The following is a 19183-nucleotide window of genomic DNA, read 5'->3' on the forward strand; positions in this document are numbered from 1 at the left end:
GAATTGGACACGTTTAATGGTGATAAGTTTGTCTCTTAATTTTTGTGGGTCGAGTCTAGACAAAAATTTAGGGGTTCGAATTATAAATTGGGTCAAAATTTAGTGACTATCCTAGCTGGCAAGTTTAGACAGCGGAATTATTATTATATGGCGTACTTAAATACTATATTAGTATTGTTACATTTTAAGAGTATTTGTGATCTCTTAAGTTAATAATAACGACTTTTTTGATCCCCAAAATATAACGAAATATATAAATAATCTATTTTGTATAGTTCAAAAACTATTTTAACTCTTTTCCCGTTTATTTATAAAGTGCAAAATGTTAAGATCTTAATTATTTGTTGTAGTTTAAGTAAGAAAATAATTAGTAAGCAAAATTTTAGTTCATATCCCTTCGAACCCATGACAAATTAGGATTCTCCTACCATGATTATTGTTAATATTTTTCCGTATAAATAAAGAAATAATATTTAATTAATTTTAAAATCCTAAAGGTTAGGGAAAGATTTATATTACTTTACATATGAAAAAATATAGTGAAAATAAAATTTTGTATAAGCCAAGTCTTTTAAGGAAGACAAAAAGTTCAAACATTTCTAAGAATCTTCATGCTTCTAATATATTATAGATTAGTATTATTTTGTAATTATTATTTTTTTCGATTTTGACTTCTACTGTTATTTTTTGTGCTCAGATTATTGCATTTCACATTGATTAGTTGTTGTTATTGCTATTATATTTTGTATCCCTTTTTTTGGACGGTTTAAAAGACCTTATCTATTGAAAACTTTAATTCTTTATGATGTAGGGATAATATATGGATATATTCTACTTTCCTCATACTCCACTTGTAAGATTAGATCGGCCTTTTGGCTTCCTTTAATTTCTTTTTAAAATGTTATAAGAAATGCACTAAATGGATCCAATCTTTGAAGCATGAAGGCTATATATTGATGGCATAATTTGGAGATATTATAGAAAACACCTTCAAAACCAAATAATGGAGTCTAAGGTTCTTACAAAGATTAACATCCTTTCCAAGAATCTCATTAGATCCTTCCCTACGTCAAATCATGATAATGATGTTGATCACCCCAAATTTTACAAATTATCTTTCTTTGATCAATTTGCTCTCCAAATGCACGTTCCTTGTGTTCTTTTCTATCCAATCAAATATTCCACATTTACTAAAATTTCCATTATACATGAACGACTAGAACAATCATTGTCCAAGCTTTTAACTCATGTTTATCCTGCATCAGGTAGATTTACATCTGATGGTCAATCAATCAATTGTCATGATGAAGGTGTTTTGTTTATAAAGGCAAAAGTTGATTCTCAATTTTGTGATTTCCTCAACGATGCAAAGAAAGATATCGACCTAGCATTGATTTTTTGCCCGAAAATTGATCGTAGTGTTTCTAATTTGTCTATCACACCACTAGTGGTAGTGCAAGTGACGGAGTTTGCGTGTGGTACGGGGATAGCTATATCTGTGAGCTCTGAACACGCGGTTATTGATGGATTCACAGCGTTGAAATTTGTTTACGAGTGGTCTAAAGTGAGTAAAATGGGAATTAATATTCATTCCGATAAGATCAATTGCTTCACCTTTGACGATTTTGGTACCATTTTTCCACCAACAAGTGATAATCATTTGTTAACAAGAGTCAAGTCTCCTAGAGATGATCATTATCATGATTTTGCTGAAATGGTTGCGAGGAGGTTTGTCATAAATCAATCCGTGATATCAAAACTTAGGGAAAATGTTGGAGTGGTTTATTTCAAACCATCACGAGTTGAGTTGGTGATTTCTTTTCTATGGAGGGCTCTAATCAATGTTTATCGACGTAAAAATAATGGACGTTTAAGACCTTGTTTATTGAGTGTCCCTGTGAATTTACGTGGTAAGATTGACTCTCCAAGATACGAAAACTCTTTTGGGAATTTCGCTCTTGAAGTCCCAGTCAAATTCATACCGGGAGAAACAGGAATGGAGTTACAAGAAATTTTACTATTGATCAAGGGCGTACTACAAAAAACCAATGAATCATTTGTAAAATCAAGTGATGACATATATTCCCTAGCATCCAAGTTTCATGAAGAAATACAAGAATGGGAAGAAAATGAACAAGTGGATGTGTGCATGGCATCAAGTTTATGTAGGTTCCCTATTAATGAAGTTGATTTTGGTTGGGGAAAACCTTGCTTGCTAAGTTTTGGATTGAGACGTAGTGATATGTTTTGGTTGTATGATACACAATGTGGCACTGAAATTATTGTTCAAGCAGATTTGAAGAAAGACTACATGGACATATTTGAATGTAACAAAGATGTATTGTCTTTCACTTGTGATGAGTAGACATTTTCATGTGTTTGTTGTACTTGAAAAAAGCTTTATTGCTATTATTTGGACATCATATATTGATGTTCAATAATGTTCTACCTTTATTTTTATTGCTTGGTGTGTTCGTTTAAACGCTTATTTTAGCATAATAAAAATCATTAAATCAATTGTTTGTGATCTACTTTGTCACGACCCAAGTCTACACCCTGGACGTGGTCGGCACTCAAGAGCCTTTGTTGGTCCCCAAGCGAACCGTCATCCTGGCTGACTACAAGCGGAAGACTAACTTAAGCATGCAAAAGCTTAAAACTGAAATAAAATTCAATAAACTCAACTTTTGAAACTTTAACTCAAATGAACAACTTCGAATAAAATTAATATATTTAACTCGCCATAAAATAGGCACTTAAGTCTTTAAAACATTTAATAAAATAAATGAATAATACAGACTTCTTAACTATACTGACTATCTACGAAGCCTCTAACTGATAAAGATGGAAGTCGGGACAAGACCCATGACATCCTGACTAAACTGAAAAGTAAATGAAATCCTCCGAACGCAAGGAGGCTCACCATAGCTAACTCGAACTCCCGGATGTATCAATGAAGCTCCTGTTGATGATCCTGAATACTTGTGTCTGCATCATGAGAAGTTGAAGGCCAAATGGCTCAGTACGTGGAATATACGAGCATGTAAGGGGAATTCTAAAACATAAACATAAGCTTCAAACTTGATAAAAAGGAAACATACTTATCTCTTCTCAAACTTTCTTAACTCAAGGAATACTTATGGATACTCAAAACTATTCAAACTTACTCAACTCAGAAGTATTCAAGGATAAGATACTCAACTCAGAGATATGATATTCGACTCTGGATACTCAACTTTGAATACTCAATACTCATTTCAATATAGAGCAATTTAAAACAAGTGCAATAATTTGTCCAAACGAAAAAGTTTTTAACCTAATTAGTCCAAACAAAATCCTAAATGCTTACCATTTTTCCTCAAAAATTAAAATTTGCTACGGACTAAAATCCCCCCAATGAAATTTAAAGCAAAAACAAATACAAAAAATTTCCCCTTTCCCACCACAAAATAAACTCCCAAGTCTCTCTCCCACTTTCCCACTTCCACAATTCGGTAGTTCCTAAAAGACACTCCCTTCTTATTTTTTTCCTTGCTTATTTTATCTTTTGTTCAATCTGATTTTTATTTAGTTTGTGTGATTCTTTTGATTGACTTTTTCTTTGTTGGTTTATAAAGTGGAGTTCTCAAAGCAACAAGTTTGTATAACATATGGATTAGATAATAATTTTTTTGTGAATGGAAAGGTAATTATTTGTCACATGAACTACAATTTGAGATTTATATTTATATTTTTTTATTTTATTGTTAAATAAATATGTATTTTGTAAGTTGTTAAACTTATGTAGTCATACTTTGGGATAAGGGTCTGAAAAATACCTCAACTTTGGTCGAATTTGCTGTTGCGAGACTAAACTTTAATGAGGGCCTATTACCTCCCTAAACTATTTAATACCCTATTTTAAACATATATATTTGCCCACGTGGACATAAAAAATAATGCAAAATTATAAATAGTAATGTGTCCACGTGTACACATATATACCTTTAAAATACACTATTAAATAGTTCAGGGGGTAAAAAATACGGTATTAAATAGTCTAGAGAGGTAATAGGTCCTCATGAAAGTTTAGTATCACAACAGCAAATCTGACCAAAGTTGAGATATTTTTCAGACCCTTATCCCCCGTACTTTTATATATTTCAGGATATTTTTTGAGTTTTCGCCACATTATAAAAAAAATTATATCCGGCCTTCAATTGATTGCAGATAAGCCTTAATTTTATTTTTGTTTAGATAAGAATGATGACTAGTGTTTTATAAAATCGTGAATTAGTTGGATTCTTATTGACACCTAACAAATTTGTTTTGCTCATTTGAGAATTGAGTTTGAATTATCCGTTTTATGTTTTTTCTATTATTGTATGTTTATTTCCTAACAAAATAAGTAACCTTAGAGAATAACATTTTGTAGATTGTTGTATTATAAGTGCCTTCAACCTTGTAATATTTTAATATTTGTGTAATCTTACTTGCTTTAACGAAGAAGAAATATAACTATTTCATACATCAGACTTGAATAAATAACAAGGTAGGATAAAAACAAACCACATGATTTTACTCTTTTTGGATGAGAGCTCAAATATATTTACATTGTTTTTTAATTGATGAGTATGACCTCACTAATAAGGCCAAAGGTTCATATAAATTTATGTTTTAGATGAATTAAATTTTGAATTTTCTTCTTGTATCAAGGTGTACAAAGATGTGTATATATTAATATTTGTTTATCTAACGTATAACGTTTTTATGATTTCATAGATTCAGCTTAATGACGATGAAGATCGAGCTTACTTCACCTTGAAAAAAAAGATAGGATGGCACCAACTCAAGTCACCAAAAATATACATAGCTAGCACTTCTTTTTAGTATTTATCTTATATGACACTATTTTAGATTTTAAATTGTAACGTTAAAGTTGCTATACATGAGATTTATTATTGAATTTGACATGAGTTTTAACTTGTAAACTTTTAATTATTGATTTGTATAATGAAATTTGATTTACATTAAATATTTAGAAAGTATTTATATGTGTCTTAACAAAGGCTTGATGTAATTTTTTTTTTATATAGAAATATAACAATTGTGGCGGTCACAAACATCCACAAATTAGATTTCATGAATAGTGATATCATATTGTGGCATTTTTAAACCCATCCAGACATTTTTTAAAAAAATATTAAAATAGTATAATGGAGGTCGTAAACTGTTACAAATTGACGTAACAAACCTCCACAAATTAAAAAGTAATTTTATGGGGGTCATCATGGAGATTTCTTAAAATCGCCACAAATATGCTCGTGGCAGAGGTAATTGTAGTGTTTTTAAAAATCGCCTCAATTCTTATTGTGAAGGTAAAAAACTGCCTCAAATTGACAAAATAACCCCCATAAATTGAGCATTTTTTTATAGTGAAACCTTGCTTGACAAGTTTAGGATTGAGATGTAGTGAGAGAAAAAACTTATAAGGATTCCCTTAATAACGGCGAGCGAACCAGGAACAACCCAGCCTTAGAATTGGGCGGCTCCGTCATCCGAATTGTAATCTGGAGAAGCGTCCTCAACGGTGGACCGGGCCCAAGTCCCTTGGAAGGGGGCGCCAGAGAGGGTGAGAGCCCCGTTGTGCCCAGACCCTATCGCATCACAAGGCGCTGTCTACGAGTCGGGTTGTTTGGGAATGCAGCCCAAATCGGGCAGTGAATTCCGTCCAAGGCTAAATATGGGCGAGAGAAAATAAATCAGTTGTTTTTTTAATAATTCAAAACTAATATTATCTATTAAAAATCTTACTCTTTATTTTTCATATCTCGTTATTAATTCACCGAAGAATGATGAAATCTTGAAGTATAACTGAATTTCTTCTTTCTCTTTTTTTTTTTGTTCGTTCACTTTCTATTAAATAAACATGAACATTCAAGCAAAATTTTATGTAGTTTGATTTTAAAAAATTTAGTATATTGTTTAATTAAAAAAAATTGTTAATGTTACATAGTTTGATTTACAAAGTTTTAGTGCACCCTTTGTCAAATTAATATTTTTACCTATACGATTCTTGGACACTCTTCGTGAAATTTCTGGCTCTGCCACTACCTTGGGGCACCTCGAAATCTCTTCTAAAAGAACTTTATGAGGACATCCGTAATGAGTTGGGGGAGCATTACCTGTAGTCCTAGTCCCACCATTTTAAGGCATATTTTCAGATTTACAAGCCAACTTTTAGGAATCAAGGGGTTTTGTTGGTTTTTCATGTGAATCATAGATTTAGCGCCTCCGGGCACCCCAAAAAAAAATTCTAAAAAGAAATTTATGAGGATCTCCGTAATGAGCTGGGGGAGCATTACATATAGTCCCACCATTTTTTTATTTTCGCATTTGTCAGCCAACTTTTAGGCAGTACGCGACTTTCTTGGTTTTTCGTGTGTATTAGTTAATGGATTTGGCGCCTAAGGGCATCCAAAAATTTTTTCTAAAAAAAATTATAAGGACATCTGTAAAGAGTTGGGGGAGCATTACGTATCGTCCCACCATTTTTTATTTTCGCATTTACGAGCCAACTTTTAGGAATTACGCGACTTTCTTGATTTTCATGTGTTGATCATGGATTTGGTGCCTTGGGAGACTCCAAAATTTTTTTAAAAAAACTTTATGAGGACCTCTGTAATGAGTTGAAGGAGCATTATGTATAGTCCCACTACTTTTTAAGGCATATTTTTTCGCATTTACGAGCCAACTTTTAGGATTTACATGACTTTCTTGATTTTTCATGTATATTAGCTCATGGATTTGGCGCCTTGGGGAACCCCAAAATTTTTTTTAAAAAAAACTTTATGAGGACCTCTGTAATGAGTTGAAGGAGCATTATGTATAGTCCCACTACTTTTTAATGCATATTTTTTCGCATTTACGAGCCAACTTTTAGGATTTACGCGACTTTCTTGATTTTTCATGTATATTAGCCTATGGATTTGGCACCTTGGGGAACCTTGAAATTTTTACTTAAAAAACTTATGGGAACCTTGTAATGAGTTGAGGGAGCATTATGTATAGTCCTACTATTTTTTAAGGCATATTTTTACATTTACAAGCTAACTTTTAAAAATTTTGCAATTTTTTTATTTTTTTTCGCATGTATTGACCCATCGATTGATGCCTTGGGGCACCCCAAAATTTTTTCAGAAGAAACTTTTTGAGAACCTCCGTAATAAGTTGAGAGAACATTACATATAGTTCAACTATTTTTGGGACGGAGGGAGTACTAAGAAATTAAGTAAAGTCTAGGAAGGCAGTTCAATAGTAAAACGAATAAATTTTTTACTCTAATATTTTAGACTTTGAATAAAATTATTAAAATCTTTGTAACATTAAATAAAATTTGTTATAAATCAATGCAAGACAATATATTACACACGTGTCAACATCTTATTATTAACTCACACCAATATAAATAATAACATAATTATCATATATTTGTTGTTTACTTAAAAGCTTATGTTTTGTAAAATTATCCTAATATAAATAATAAATATTTAAAAAAAGGATCATACTAGCGTTTATATATATACTAGATATGGGACCCCGCGCCAGCACGGGGCCCAATATATGTTACTGTTTCTGTTTTNTATTGGTTTACACTACTAATCTTTTATATTTATATTATACTTTTTTTAAAAAAAAATTTAAGCTAATAATTAAAGCTATATACCTTTTTTGAGAAATCTCATAAGCTAAACGGCTGATCAAAAATAGATATCTATGCATTTGTAATGTTATCATCGATTGGATTTTTGCCCTCTTTTTTTAATGGGCTTATATCTTGTTAGTCCAAAAAGTGCAACACACTTTATATTAAAAAATTACTTAAATACACAACATTTCTTTATCTATTCTCAATATTTCCCTACTCTTTTACTAAAATACAAAAATCTCTTATTTTCCCCCAATTCAACTTAATCAGATACTTTATTAGTTTAAGTATCCACCCGTTATTAATTAAAGTATCCGCGCTACTATATTATGCATCCACCCGTTAATTAAGTATCCGTGCTGCTAACAACTTAATAATTTAAGTATCCACCCGTTATTAATTAAAGTATCCGCGCTGCTATATTATGCATCCGCCAGTTAATTAAGTATCCGTGCTGCTAACAACTTAATAATTTAAGTATCCGTCCGTTATTAATTAAAGTATCCACGCTGCTATATTAAGTATCCACACTGCTATATTATGAATCCGAAAAACACTAAAAAAAGGGATTTTTGGTAATTAATGAAAGAATAGGGAAATGAAGTAATTTCTTTCTTATACTATGTCATTTGCCTAATTTTTACTTTTTTCTCTATACTACCAATTATCGAATTAATTACATGAGTGGATCCTTTTTAAAAAATAATTACTTATTTTAGATATACTTTTTAATTATTACCATTTATAGCAATATAAAATAATACTATATATTTTATTAGATTTTTTTCTCTCTCGCCTCTTTCTCTTTTTTTCTCTATCAATTTTTTTAATTTCTCTCTCTTGCTCGCTCCTTTCTTTTTGTTGCTCTTTCTCTTTTACTTTCTTTTTGTTGTTTTTTTCTTTTTGCTGCTCTTTCTCTCTCTTTCTGTTGTTTTTTTTTTCCTTTTGTTTCTCCCTCTACTTTCTTCATAGAGTAGTGAATGATTCGTAGAATGAATAAAATTTGTATCAATAATTAATTAATTAAATAAATAATTTAATCGTAACAAATGAAATGACATAACAAATTGCAAAATGAATTAAACTTGAATTAAAAATGTATTACACACATATTAAAGTTGAATTAAAAATATATTACACACAATGATCTATAGAGTAAATTAAACTTGTATTAATAATGAATTAAACAAGTAATGCAATAGTAACAAATAAATCAAAAAATTGCAAAATAAATTAAATTGCTTTAAAATTGTATTACACAATATTAAAGTTGAATTAAAAGAGAGAATTAAGAATGAATGAAAAACGTAACTAACAAAAAACAAGACAACGATCTATAAACTGGATTAAACTCATATTATTCATGAATAAAACTTATATCATATGTACCTTATAAATTATCTTTGCTTTTATCACTAAGAAAATGAGTGATGGTTGCAATATGTATTAAAAATGTATTGTGCATATCTTATAAATGTATTATTAGTGTGTTACCTAAATTATTCTTGTTGGTATCCGTAAAAAATGAGTAAAGTGTGCATTACGTATTATAAATGTATTATTCATGAATAAAACATGTATTATGTGTGTCTTATAAATTACTTTTGCTTTGTATCACTAAGAATGTGAGTGATATTTGCAATATGTATTAAAAATGTATTGTGCATGTATTATAAATATATTATAAGTGTGTTACCTAAATTATTTTAGCTGATATCATTAAAAAGGGAGTGAAGTTTGCAATATGTATTATAAATGTAGGATGTATTGTTCATTATTTTAATACAATTACGAAACATATCTAATACAACTTTAATACAAATGCGATATAGTTCCGTAAATTTCATCATTTTCGAGCTTTAATTCAATAATTTTCCTAAAGTCAATTGTAAACTTAACCAAACCCTCTTAAAATTGAGATATAAACTCCAAACGATATTTTCAACTATTTGTAGGAACAACCTATCAAACTAATCGCAAATGAAAGAGAAGTCAACGATTAGTAGACTGAATAAAACTTGTATCAATAATTAATTAGACAAGTAATCTAATTGTAACAAATGAAGAAATATAATAAACTGTCAAATGAATTAAACTTGAATAAAAAATGTATTACACACATATTAAAGTTGAATTAGAAGCGAATTAAACATGAATGTAAAATGTAGCAAACGAAAGAGCATTATGTGATTTGTAAACTGAATAAAACTTGCTTCAATAATGAATTAAAGAAGTAATTCAATCATAACAAATCAACCAATAAACTGCAAAATGAATTAACGTGTATTAAAATTGCATACACAAATATTAAAGTTGAATTAAGCATGAATAAAAAATGTAACTAATGAAACACCAGACAATGATCTATAAAGTGAATTAAATTTATATCAATAATGAATTAAACAAGTAATCTAACAGTAACAAATAATAAACTACAAAATGAATTAAATTTGCATTAAAAATGAATTATACAATATTAAAGTTGAATTAGAAGAGAAAATTAACAATAATAACCCGAATTTTTTTTTTTGAAAATTATTATAAAAAAAATTATCGCTTTACCCCTCCCGATAGTTGCTTGAGTCAATTTTGATCAGTGAAGTTGGGTTGGAAATTTTAAACTATTCGATAACTACGATTATTTTAATTGACAGATATATAATCAATAATTTATTTATTTAGTTAGTGATTAATGGATCAATGCCATAATTTTTACTACTTAACCCATATTAAAATAAATTATAGGGTTAGTACATAATTATTTCTTTTTTAAAAAAAGGGGAGTTAGAAACTTACCTGCGGCGACAACTGCAAAGGACGGAGACGCTTCTCTAGGTAAGCCACACAAAAGTTTAGAATATTGCTTGTAGAATATTTAAGTGTTCATTAGTTAATTATATGTTAGTGAGAAAGAAGTGTCAGGTTTGATTTTGCACTTAAATGGAGCAAATTAATTACTCCAGTACAACGTGACCTTTTTAGTTTTTTTTTTTTGGATTGAAGAGATGGTATTTTGGGTGGCTAGTAAATTTAGTAAATACCATTATATAATATGTTTTGATATGTAGAATATTGAACGAATTATTATTAAATATCATTGGGTGAATTAACTGGAAAATATGGGATGAGGTTGACGACTGGAAATTTGGGGGCTATATGGGATTGTTGATGATTGGTTAAACATTAGCCATTATTGGATAATGATTACCATTATGGAATTTAGATTAGGAGAAAAGAAGGAATTTCAATTTGGATTCGTCTCGCTGAAATCACAATTCGGTGGAAAATTGTTAGTTTTGTTGAATTTTTTTTCTGATTTTGTTGGAATTATGTTTGGAGGAATTAAGACTTAATCCTAGGCTTGAAACTTAGGAATTTAATTATAGAATTGGATGAGTTTTTGGGTCTAGGCTAGACACATAGTAATATGGGGTTGTTATTGTTGAAATCTTATTGTGATTATTTATTTGAATAGATCAAATTGATTTAGAAGTTCAACGAAAGGGGAAGGCTCAAGTCCCGGAGTAATTGTTCGACTATTTCAGGCAAGTGGATTTCTAAACTCTTGTTAAGTGTATGGAATTCGTGTATTTCCTTGTAATATGTGTTTGGGGGTAATGGAACTTGGTGATGGATTAACTTGTCCACATTGATTAATTCTAATAATGAAAAAGGAGTAATAAAAGGCAATGTGATTAATTGTTTGTGTGTGATGTATTGAGAATTGTTGGTGATGGCCTTTGGTATGAGTACCGATGTTATAAAGGGAAAAGTTTATTACTATAGAATGCGGATTGTAATTCGAGAATGCCAAAGCATATGAGCATTAACTGATATATTATTGACTTGATTTATTATGTGTGATTGTGTTCTTTATTGAACCGTATACTGGTGATAACTGAGGTGATTACATATCATATTGATATTTGATTGAGATACATCATCCCTTTTATTGAAATCATATTCTGCACAAGCATTGACATGAGATTGAGTATAAGTTGGGCACGTGGAGATCGTCCATGCTGGGGATAGTGAGATGTTAAGATTATAATTTGGGCACGTGGAGATCGTCCGTGCGAAATTTGTTTGATTTATGATAGTGCGTTGAGATCGTCCGCACAGTCACGTGGAGATCGTCCGTGTCGGTATATGGACCTCGCGAGTCCCCCATGGGTCATGAACTCTCGATGTATTTCCGAGGAGTATCATGTATATACGGTTGAGAGAGTACTTGGTGTTCTGAGGCATATCATTTCATGATGTCATATTGCATTGCATCTCATGGCATCCTTCATTCTTGATGATTTTGTGTTTTATTGGTAGTTGGAAATTACTTGATTACCTCTATTTGATGAACTTGATCTTGTGTGTTGCTGATATTGTGAGTGCCCCTTTTTTGTGGAAGTTGTGATTGATGTATATTGAGTTTGTTGTTGAGGATATGTAATTGGTTAAAGTGATTGTTGTTGAGCTTGGTGTTATGTACACTGTGAACTGTTAGGTTGGATTGGTTTTATGCAGGTTGTAATTGTGGAGGCTTGGTTGGTGTGTAAGGAGTACCCGTATTTCATTCCCTTAGCTTGTGTTTAGAAGTTTACTTGCTGAGTACCGTGTGGTCTGGTACTCACCCCTTGCTTCTACAATTTTTTTTGTAGGTTACGAGCCTGGATTTTACTTGTCATTCTCTTCGTTTTTTAGGCTTCTTGGAGATTTGTGAGGTAGTTGTTTATCATATCAGCGGACTTTCTTACTCCTTGTTCTATTCTAGAACAAGGTCATTTGAGACTAGTGTTTTCTTTTGAATCAATTGTAATACTTTAGAGGCTTGTACACGTGACAATTAGATTTTTGGGGGTATTTTTGAGTTGATTATAAAATTTCCGCATTTTATTATAATGGTTGAGTTTTAGGCTGACTTGTCTTGGTGGGATAAGACGAGTGTCATCACGTCCATTTTTGGGTCGTGACATCTATAGACTGAATTAAACTTATATTATTCATGAATAAAACATGTATTATATGTGTGTTATAAATTATTTTAGTTTGTATCACTAAGAACATGAGTGATGTTTGCAATATGTATTACAAATGTATTGTGCATATGTTATAAATGTATTACAAGTGTGTTATTTAAATTATTTTGGTTGATATCACTAAAAAAGAGTGAAATTTGTAATATGTATTATAAATGTATTGTTCGTGATTTTAATACAATTTTAATACAATTATGAAATATATCTAATACAACTTTAATACAATCGCAATACCTTTCCATAAAATTCAATAAACTCAACTTTTGAAACTTTAACTCAAATGAAAAACTCTGAATAAAATAATATATTCAACTCGCCAAAAGATAGGCAACTTAAGTCTTTAAAACATTTAATAAAATAAATGAATAATACAGACTTCTCAACTATACTGACTATCTATGAAGCCTCTAACTGATAAAGATGGAAATCGGGACAAAACCCACGACATCCTGACTAAATTGAAAAGTAAATAAAATCCTCCGGAAACAAGTAGGTTCACCATAGCTAACTCAAACTCTCGGATGTATCGACGAAGCTCCTGTTGATGATCCTGAATATCTGTGTCGAGAAGATGCAGGCCAAATGGCTCAGTACGTGAAATGTACGAGCATGTAAGAAAATTTTAAAACATAAACATAAGCTTGAAACTTGATAAAAAGGAAACATACTTACCTCTTCTCAAACTTTCTCAACTCAAGGATACTCAAAACTACTCAAACTTACTCAATTCAAAGTATTCAAGGATAAGATACTCAACTCAGAGATTAGATTCTCAACTCAATGATAGATACTTAACTCAAAGATTAGATACTCAACTCAAAAATACTCAACTCAAGATACTCAACTCTGGATACTCAACTCAATATAAAGCAACAATAAGAGATGCAATATATAGAAAACTTTATAAAACAACAAAAACAACTTAGTTCGTTAAAAAAAGTGCGATAACAAACTTAACTTTCTCATATCATAAAAAGACATATCATGCTCCCTCTTAAACTCTACTTGTGCAATGTATGAATGAAGTCTCATACCTCCATTCATACTAAGCAGAACCCCATGAGAAACCATGCAATTATTACTGTGGGAGTATCTCTAACCGACAACCACCACTATGAGCCTAAGTGGTGATACAATGTCTTGCCCACGCTGCCAGAACTGTCCTATACTTTGCCGTCATATAGAACGCTTAACTTAGTGGATCCACTAGTCTATGCTAAAAGCATCTTAAGGAGTCATCTAAAAAGTATGATCCTTTATTACCCATGATGGCTACATGGTTTATGGAGACTTGAGTTATCTGAACTCGCATTCCTATATCGGTGTTCAATACTACTCCCAAAATATACTTAGCTCATACGTTTGTACAAACAAAACTCTTTTTTTGGTTTGAGATAATTACTCAAAAACTTAGCTTAAAAGCTCTCTTGGAATCGATGTTCCTCTTTTCTTTCTCAAAATGTGAAAACATTTTCAAACTTCTTGGGAATACTTAGTTCCCATATACTTCTTTGAAGAAAATGAACTTTACTCTTACGTTTTACTCTTTACTCAACTTCAAAGCTTAAGTCTTAAAACAAAGTTAAAACATTTGTAAAAGACTTCTTAAAATATGGTTCATGCCGAATTATGGACATGAACGACTCAATGCAAGGTTTTAAATAACCACAGATAGAACTCAATACTTGGAACTCAAGAACTTCAATGATACTACTCTGCTCAAGATTGTTCGACTTATAGGGTTCATACAGAATTATGGACATGTCTAACCCAACTCAAGGACATCATGGGTAACATGTAATAGTCCCATGATTAGGATTATAATCTCAAATAGGTTAGAAACTCAATACTTAAGACTTCGGACATAAAGATATTACTCCTCTCATAGATACTCAACTTCTGGAGTTTATGCGAAATTTATGGGCATAAACGACTTGACTCGTAGGTCTACATAACATTATGGAACTCATGTATACAACTCTTCTCTTTCTTTTACTTACTTCCTCAAAATTTAACTCAAATCGATGATGGATCTCAAAGGATTCACAATTGAACTCAAAGGCTTTTCTTGAACTCTACTCTTAACTCTCTCTTGAATGTGAATTATGAATTCAAGAGTTACGGTTCATGATATGAAGGATCTCATGATGAAAAAGTAGACTCATGAATACATTCTTCTTATTCTCATACTCACTTGCTCGAGTCTTGAAATAAGTTACTAGAAGTTGTAGAAGACTCATCAAAAGGATTAAAATGGACTTTCTCAAAATGTTCGAAAGAACTCTCAAGACTTAACTTTTAACTTTACCTTGAATTTGAATTATGGATTCAAGGTTGTGATTTGTGATAGGAAAGGTCTCATGATGTTTAGGAATGATTGTTGATAGCTAAACATGAGAAAAGTCACGAAATCACTGTCTTGGAACAAGTCCACGACGCGGAGATGGTTTAAAATAATACTCGTGAAATTAAATTTTGAGACAGAGAAGTCCGCGTCTTACCCGCGACGTGGAGAAAATTTTTAGTCACTGGGGAAGCAAGTCCGCGATGCGGACTTGCGTGCCAGATCACGCTCGACTTTTTCCTTCTCTGTTTTACAGCCCCAATTCGCCTAAATTCGAATATTTTTCTCAATCTCTATTTAGATTTAGATACCCAGCACATGTACACTAGAATCTAACTTTAACCACTCTATAAATCGACACATTAACCTCAAGAACTCCTCAATGTCAACCCAATTCAAGAATGGAAACAAATTCATGAATACATAACAAGAATATCAAAGCTTCATCTTTTAGAACGAATTTAAAGCTGAAATTAACATGATTGGCGTGTGGGTGAACAAACCCAACACTATGGAAGCTTACATACCTGAAAGAATTATCCTCATGAAGCAACTTGAAGGAAAACCTTTGAAAGATGAACCCTAGCCTTAGCGTTTCTTGAATTTCTTGAGCGTAGAATCTTTGGAGTGAATGAGAGGGTTTAGATTTAAGAAAATTAATTTTCTACACGTTTAGGGCAATTTAGATGACCTTCTAAGGGTTTTTAGGACTAAAATACCCCTAAAGAAATAATTAAAACGAGCTGGGAGTCGAAATTATTTTCCACTAGGCAGTGAGGTCCGTGTTGGCTCCGCGTCGCGGAGCTGCTGCCAGATTTGCGTGACGTTAGTAAATCAATCATAACTTCTTACCCAGAGCTCGAAATTGAGCAAACTCGGTGGCGTTGGAAAGATAACTCGAAGGGCTTTAATTTAACATCTTACATGTCTCCTAACTCCTTCTGTAATAAAATTTATGATCGTTTGAAGTTGACCCAAAACTCATACTTAAGCATAACTTGCAAACTTTCAGATTTTGCTATTTCCAATTTAGTTCTTTTTCGAACTCAAGGTGCTACATCTAGTGAACTTAACACTTAAGAAATTTTAATTCCTCGGTAAAATCCTACTCACAACGAAGGATGGTTCAAGTCTTAGCTCAAAAATTTTCTGGGGTGTTACAGTTACAATTCCTATTATTCCTCTGATTCTCAGATATAATTCAAAGGCTTCTGAGTTTGATCTTAAATTTTGAATTTGCTCCTGGACTTGATCTTAGATTTAAGGGCTTCGAGCTTAATCTTGTAGGATTCTCACATGACAACTTATAAGCAATCATAAAGGGGTGTCTTCTTTCTTATATCTGCGATATGGTTCTAACTTCTATCGACTAATTATTATTTCACGAGTGTAATTTATCATTATTCAATCCATTAGGAATATTTTGACTCATCACAGAGTCTCACCTTTTATATTATTAAAATAATAAAATAAACTGCACATATCATAATAACTATATCATAATAACTATATCAAAATTAAGAATATTAAGCACATGTAATGGACTATCACCTTTTATATGATTAAAATAATAAAACAAACTGCACAAATCATAATAACTATATCAAAATTAAGAGTATAAGCACATATAATGGACTAGAGATATTATTTATTAAATTCAGAATCTAAATGAATACCTCAATTTGATCCATTCAATACATACAAAATATACAAACATTGAAATTTTTCCATTCCCATAATTAAGATTGAATTATATCCAGAGAAGGGTCTAAAATACCCTTAAATTATTGGAATTGATACAAAAATATCTCTCGTTTACCTTTTAGCCTCCAAATACCCTTGAAATTAACCTTTAGGGACCTGTAATACCATTTTCGCGACGAATTAGTTTATATAATTAATAATTTCATTTATTACGTGATGTTATCTAATTGATTGAAAAACTACCGACCCATCCTTTCTAAACCCTTTACCCATATCATTCTAAACCCATTTCTTAAAGGAAAAGATAAACATTTCCCCCCCATTTGTCAAGAAGGTGTCGACAAATGAACCCTAAATCTAATTCTAACATTGGAAGAATGAGAAGGAATAGAAATATGACCATGTTTATTATATTTTATTTCATCAAACTATAAATACAAATCAAAGCTCTGTCTCAACAAGGAAAATCTAGCATAAATAAACAAAAAAAAAAGGAACTAGTAAAACGCAAAAGATATCCCGTAAAATTAATCGAGTCATGCAAAACCTGGATATTCTCACTCAAGTGAAGAGTCCCTTTTCTGGACAGTTCTTGAAAAAACTAAAACATCTTCAAGTTCTTCAACACCTTCTTTCTTTTTAATAATATTATTAGTGTTTGGATAATTTTGACCATCACTAATAATAGCTTCTCTAATAATTTCTCTAGTTTTGGCCATAGGATCTTCTTTCTTTTCCATTTGCTCTTTCCTCTCTTTTGTTGCTTCCATTGATTTTTTTTTTTCCTTTTTTTCACAATGATAAACTTTCTTATGTTGCTATCAAATAAATATTATGAAAACTTTCTGTTGATTTATACTATATAGTAGTATTAGTTTTTTTTAAAAAAAAAGTAGATGGAGCTCTAATATCTATGTATTTGTGTACCAAGATAAAGGTATACACGTATCTTAGAAAAAACAGCACATCATGAAAGTTTATTTGATAGGTACATAAAAACTATGGAAAAGGGCAAAACAGTCGTAATATACAAAAATCGAAAAATAACCATGAGGATTATTACATCCTTTATTATATCAATCAAGTATACATATACTCACAAACACAAAGTATCATAAAGGTATATTTTAATAATTATGTAAATATGTAAATTATAGCTATGAAGCATAATTAAATTTATTATAATGACTATTTGTGAAAGTTTTTCTTAATTTTTCAGTAAATTAGATAACACCACGTAATAAATGAAATTATTAATTAGATAAACTAATTCGTCACGAAAATGGTATTATAGGTCTCTAAAGGTCAATCCCAAGGTATTTGGAGGCTAAAAGGTAAACGAGAGGTATTTTTGTACCAATTCCAATAATTTAAGGATATTTTAGATTCTTCTCAGAATATAATTCGATCTTAATTACGGGAATGGAAAATTTTCAACTTCTTGTGTTAGTACATTTTGTATGTATTGAACGGATTAAATTGAGGTATTCATTTAGGTTCTGAATTTAATAAATAATATCTCTAGTCCATTACATGTGCTTATACTCTTAATCATGATATCTGTTTAAATTTTTATTTTTTTGATTTTTTTATATATCTTTCGTTACAAAAATAGCTCACATATAATCATATGTCACAAAAGTGACTCGTGTATATCTTTATCAAACAGAAATGAAAAGATTAGCTTTAAATTTATTTTTTTATTTTTAATATAAAAAATTCATGTAGGGATATAACTGATCATTTTCACACATGGTTTTTTTTTTACTCCTTAGATTATCATTATTTGAGTTTCGTATTCTTATTTTATTTTTTTTCTTTTATTCTTTAGTTTAAAATATGAGAAATAGAGAAAAAAGTAAGAAAAAATGTAAAAGTAATTTTGTCGGCTATATTGTAATTTATTTTTTGTATATGTAAAAAAAAAGCTTGGGCATAGATGATAAATTTTACAAGAAAGTAAGTGACAAAATAAAAATTGATAATCAAAATAATAAATTCAAATTGACGTTTTTATAAAGAAGCAAAAAGAAAATATGTGTGAGAAGAATCAAATATACCCCGACATAAATGTTTTCTTTTAATAAATTACAAATTATTAATTTTTTCATTTCTATTAGAAAAAAGGGTATATGTGAGTCATTTGTATTATAATAGGATAAATATAACTCATTTTTTTAACGAGTATATAAGCTCTAAATGGTAAAATGGGGGTATATTAGACTCTTTTCCTTTCTTATAATCCACCAAAATTATGGCATATTAAAGATCGTAAATTTTAAAGTTCTTCATTTTATTATTAAATTTTATGTCAAGTTAAAATATACCAAATAAATTAATACGAAAGTGAACACTTAGAAAGAGTAACTTATTCAATAGACCTTTTTTTAGTTGAATGATTATTTTGGGACAAAT

The 19183-nt window shown here is 30.6% G+C and overlaps 1 protein-coding gene across 1 annotated transcript; it reads left to right on the top strand.

The window, feature by feature from the left end:
- Positions 1-1003: 1003 nt before the first annotated feature.
- Positions 1004-2420, top strand: LOC125875988 (salutaridinol 7-O-acetyltransferase-like). Its single transcript, XM_049557077.1, has one exon. The coding sequence runs from the start codon at positions 1004-1006 to the stop codon at positions 2363-2365; it is 1362 nt and encodes a 453-aa protein (XP_049413034.1). The 3' UTR covers positions 2366-2420.
- Positions 2421-19183: the final 16763 nt, after the last annotated feature.

Source organism: Solanum stenotomum, chromosome 9, assembly GCF_019186545.1.
Source record: "Solanum stenotomum isolate F172 chromosome 9, ASM1918654v1, whole genome shotgun sequence".
Taxonomy (NCBI): Eukaryota; Viridiplantae; Streptophyta; class Magnoliopsida; order Solanales; family Solanaceae; genus Solanum; species Solanum stenotomum.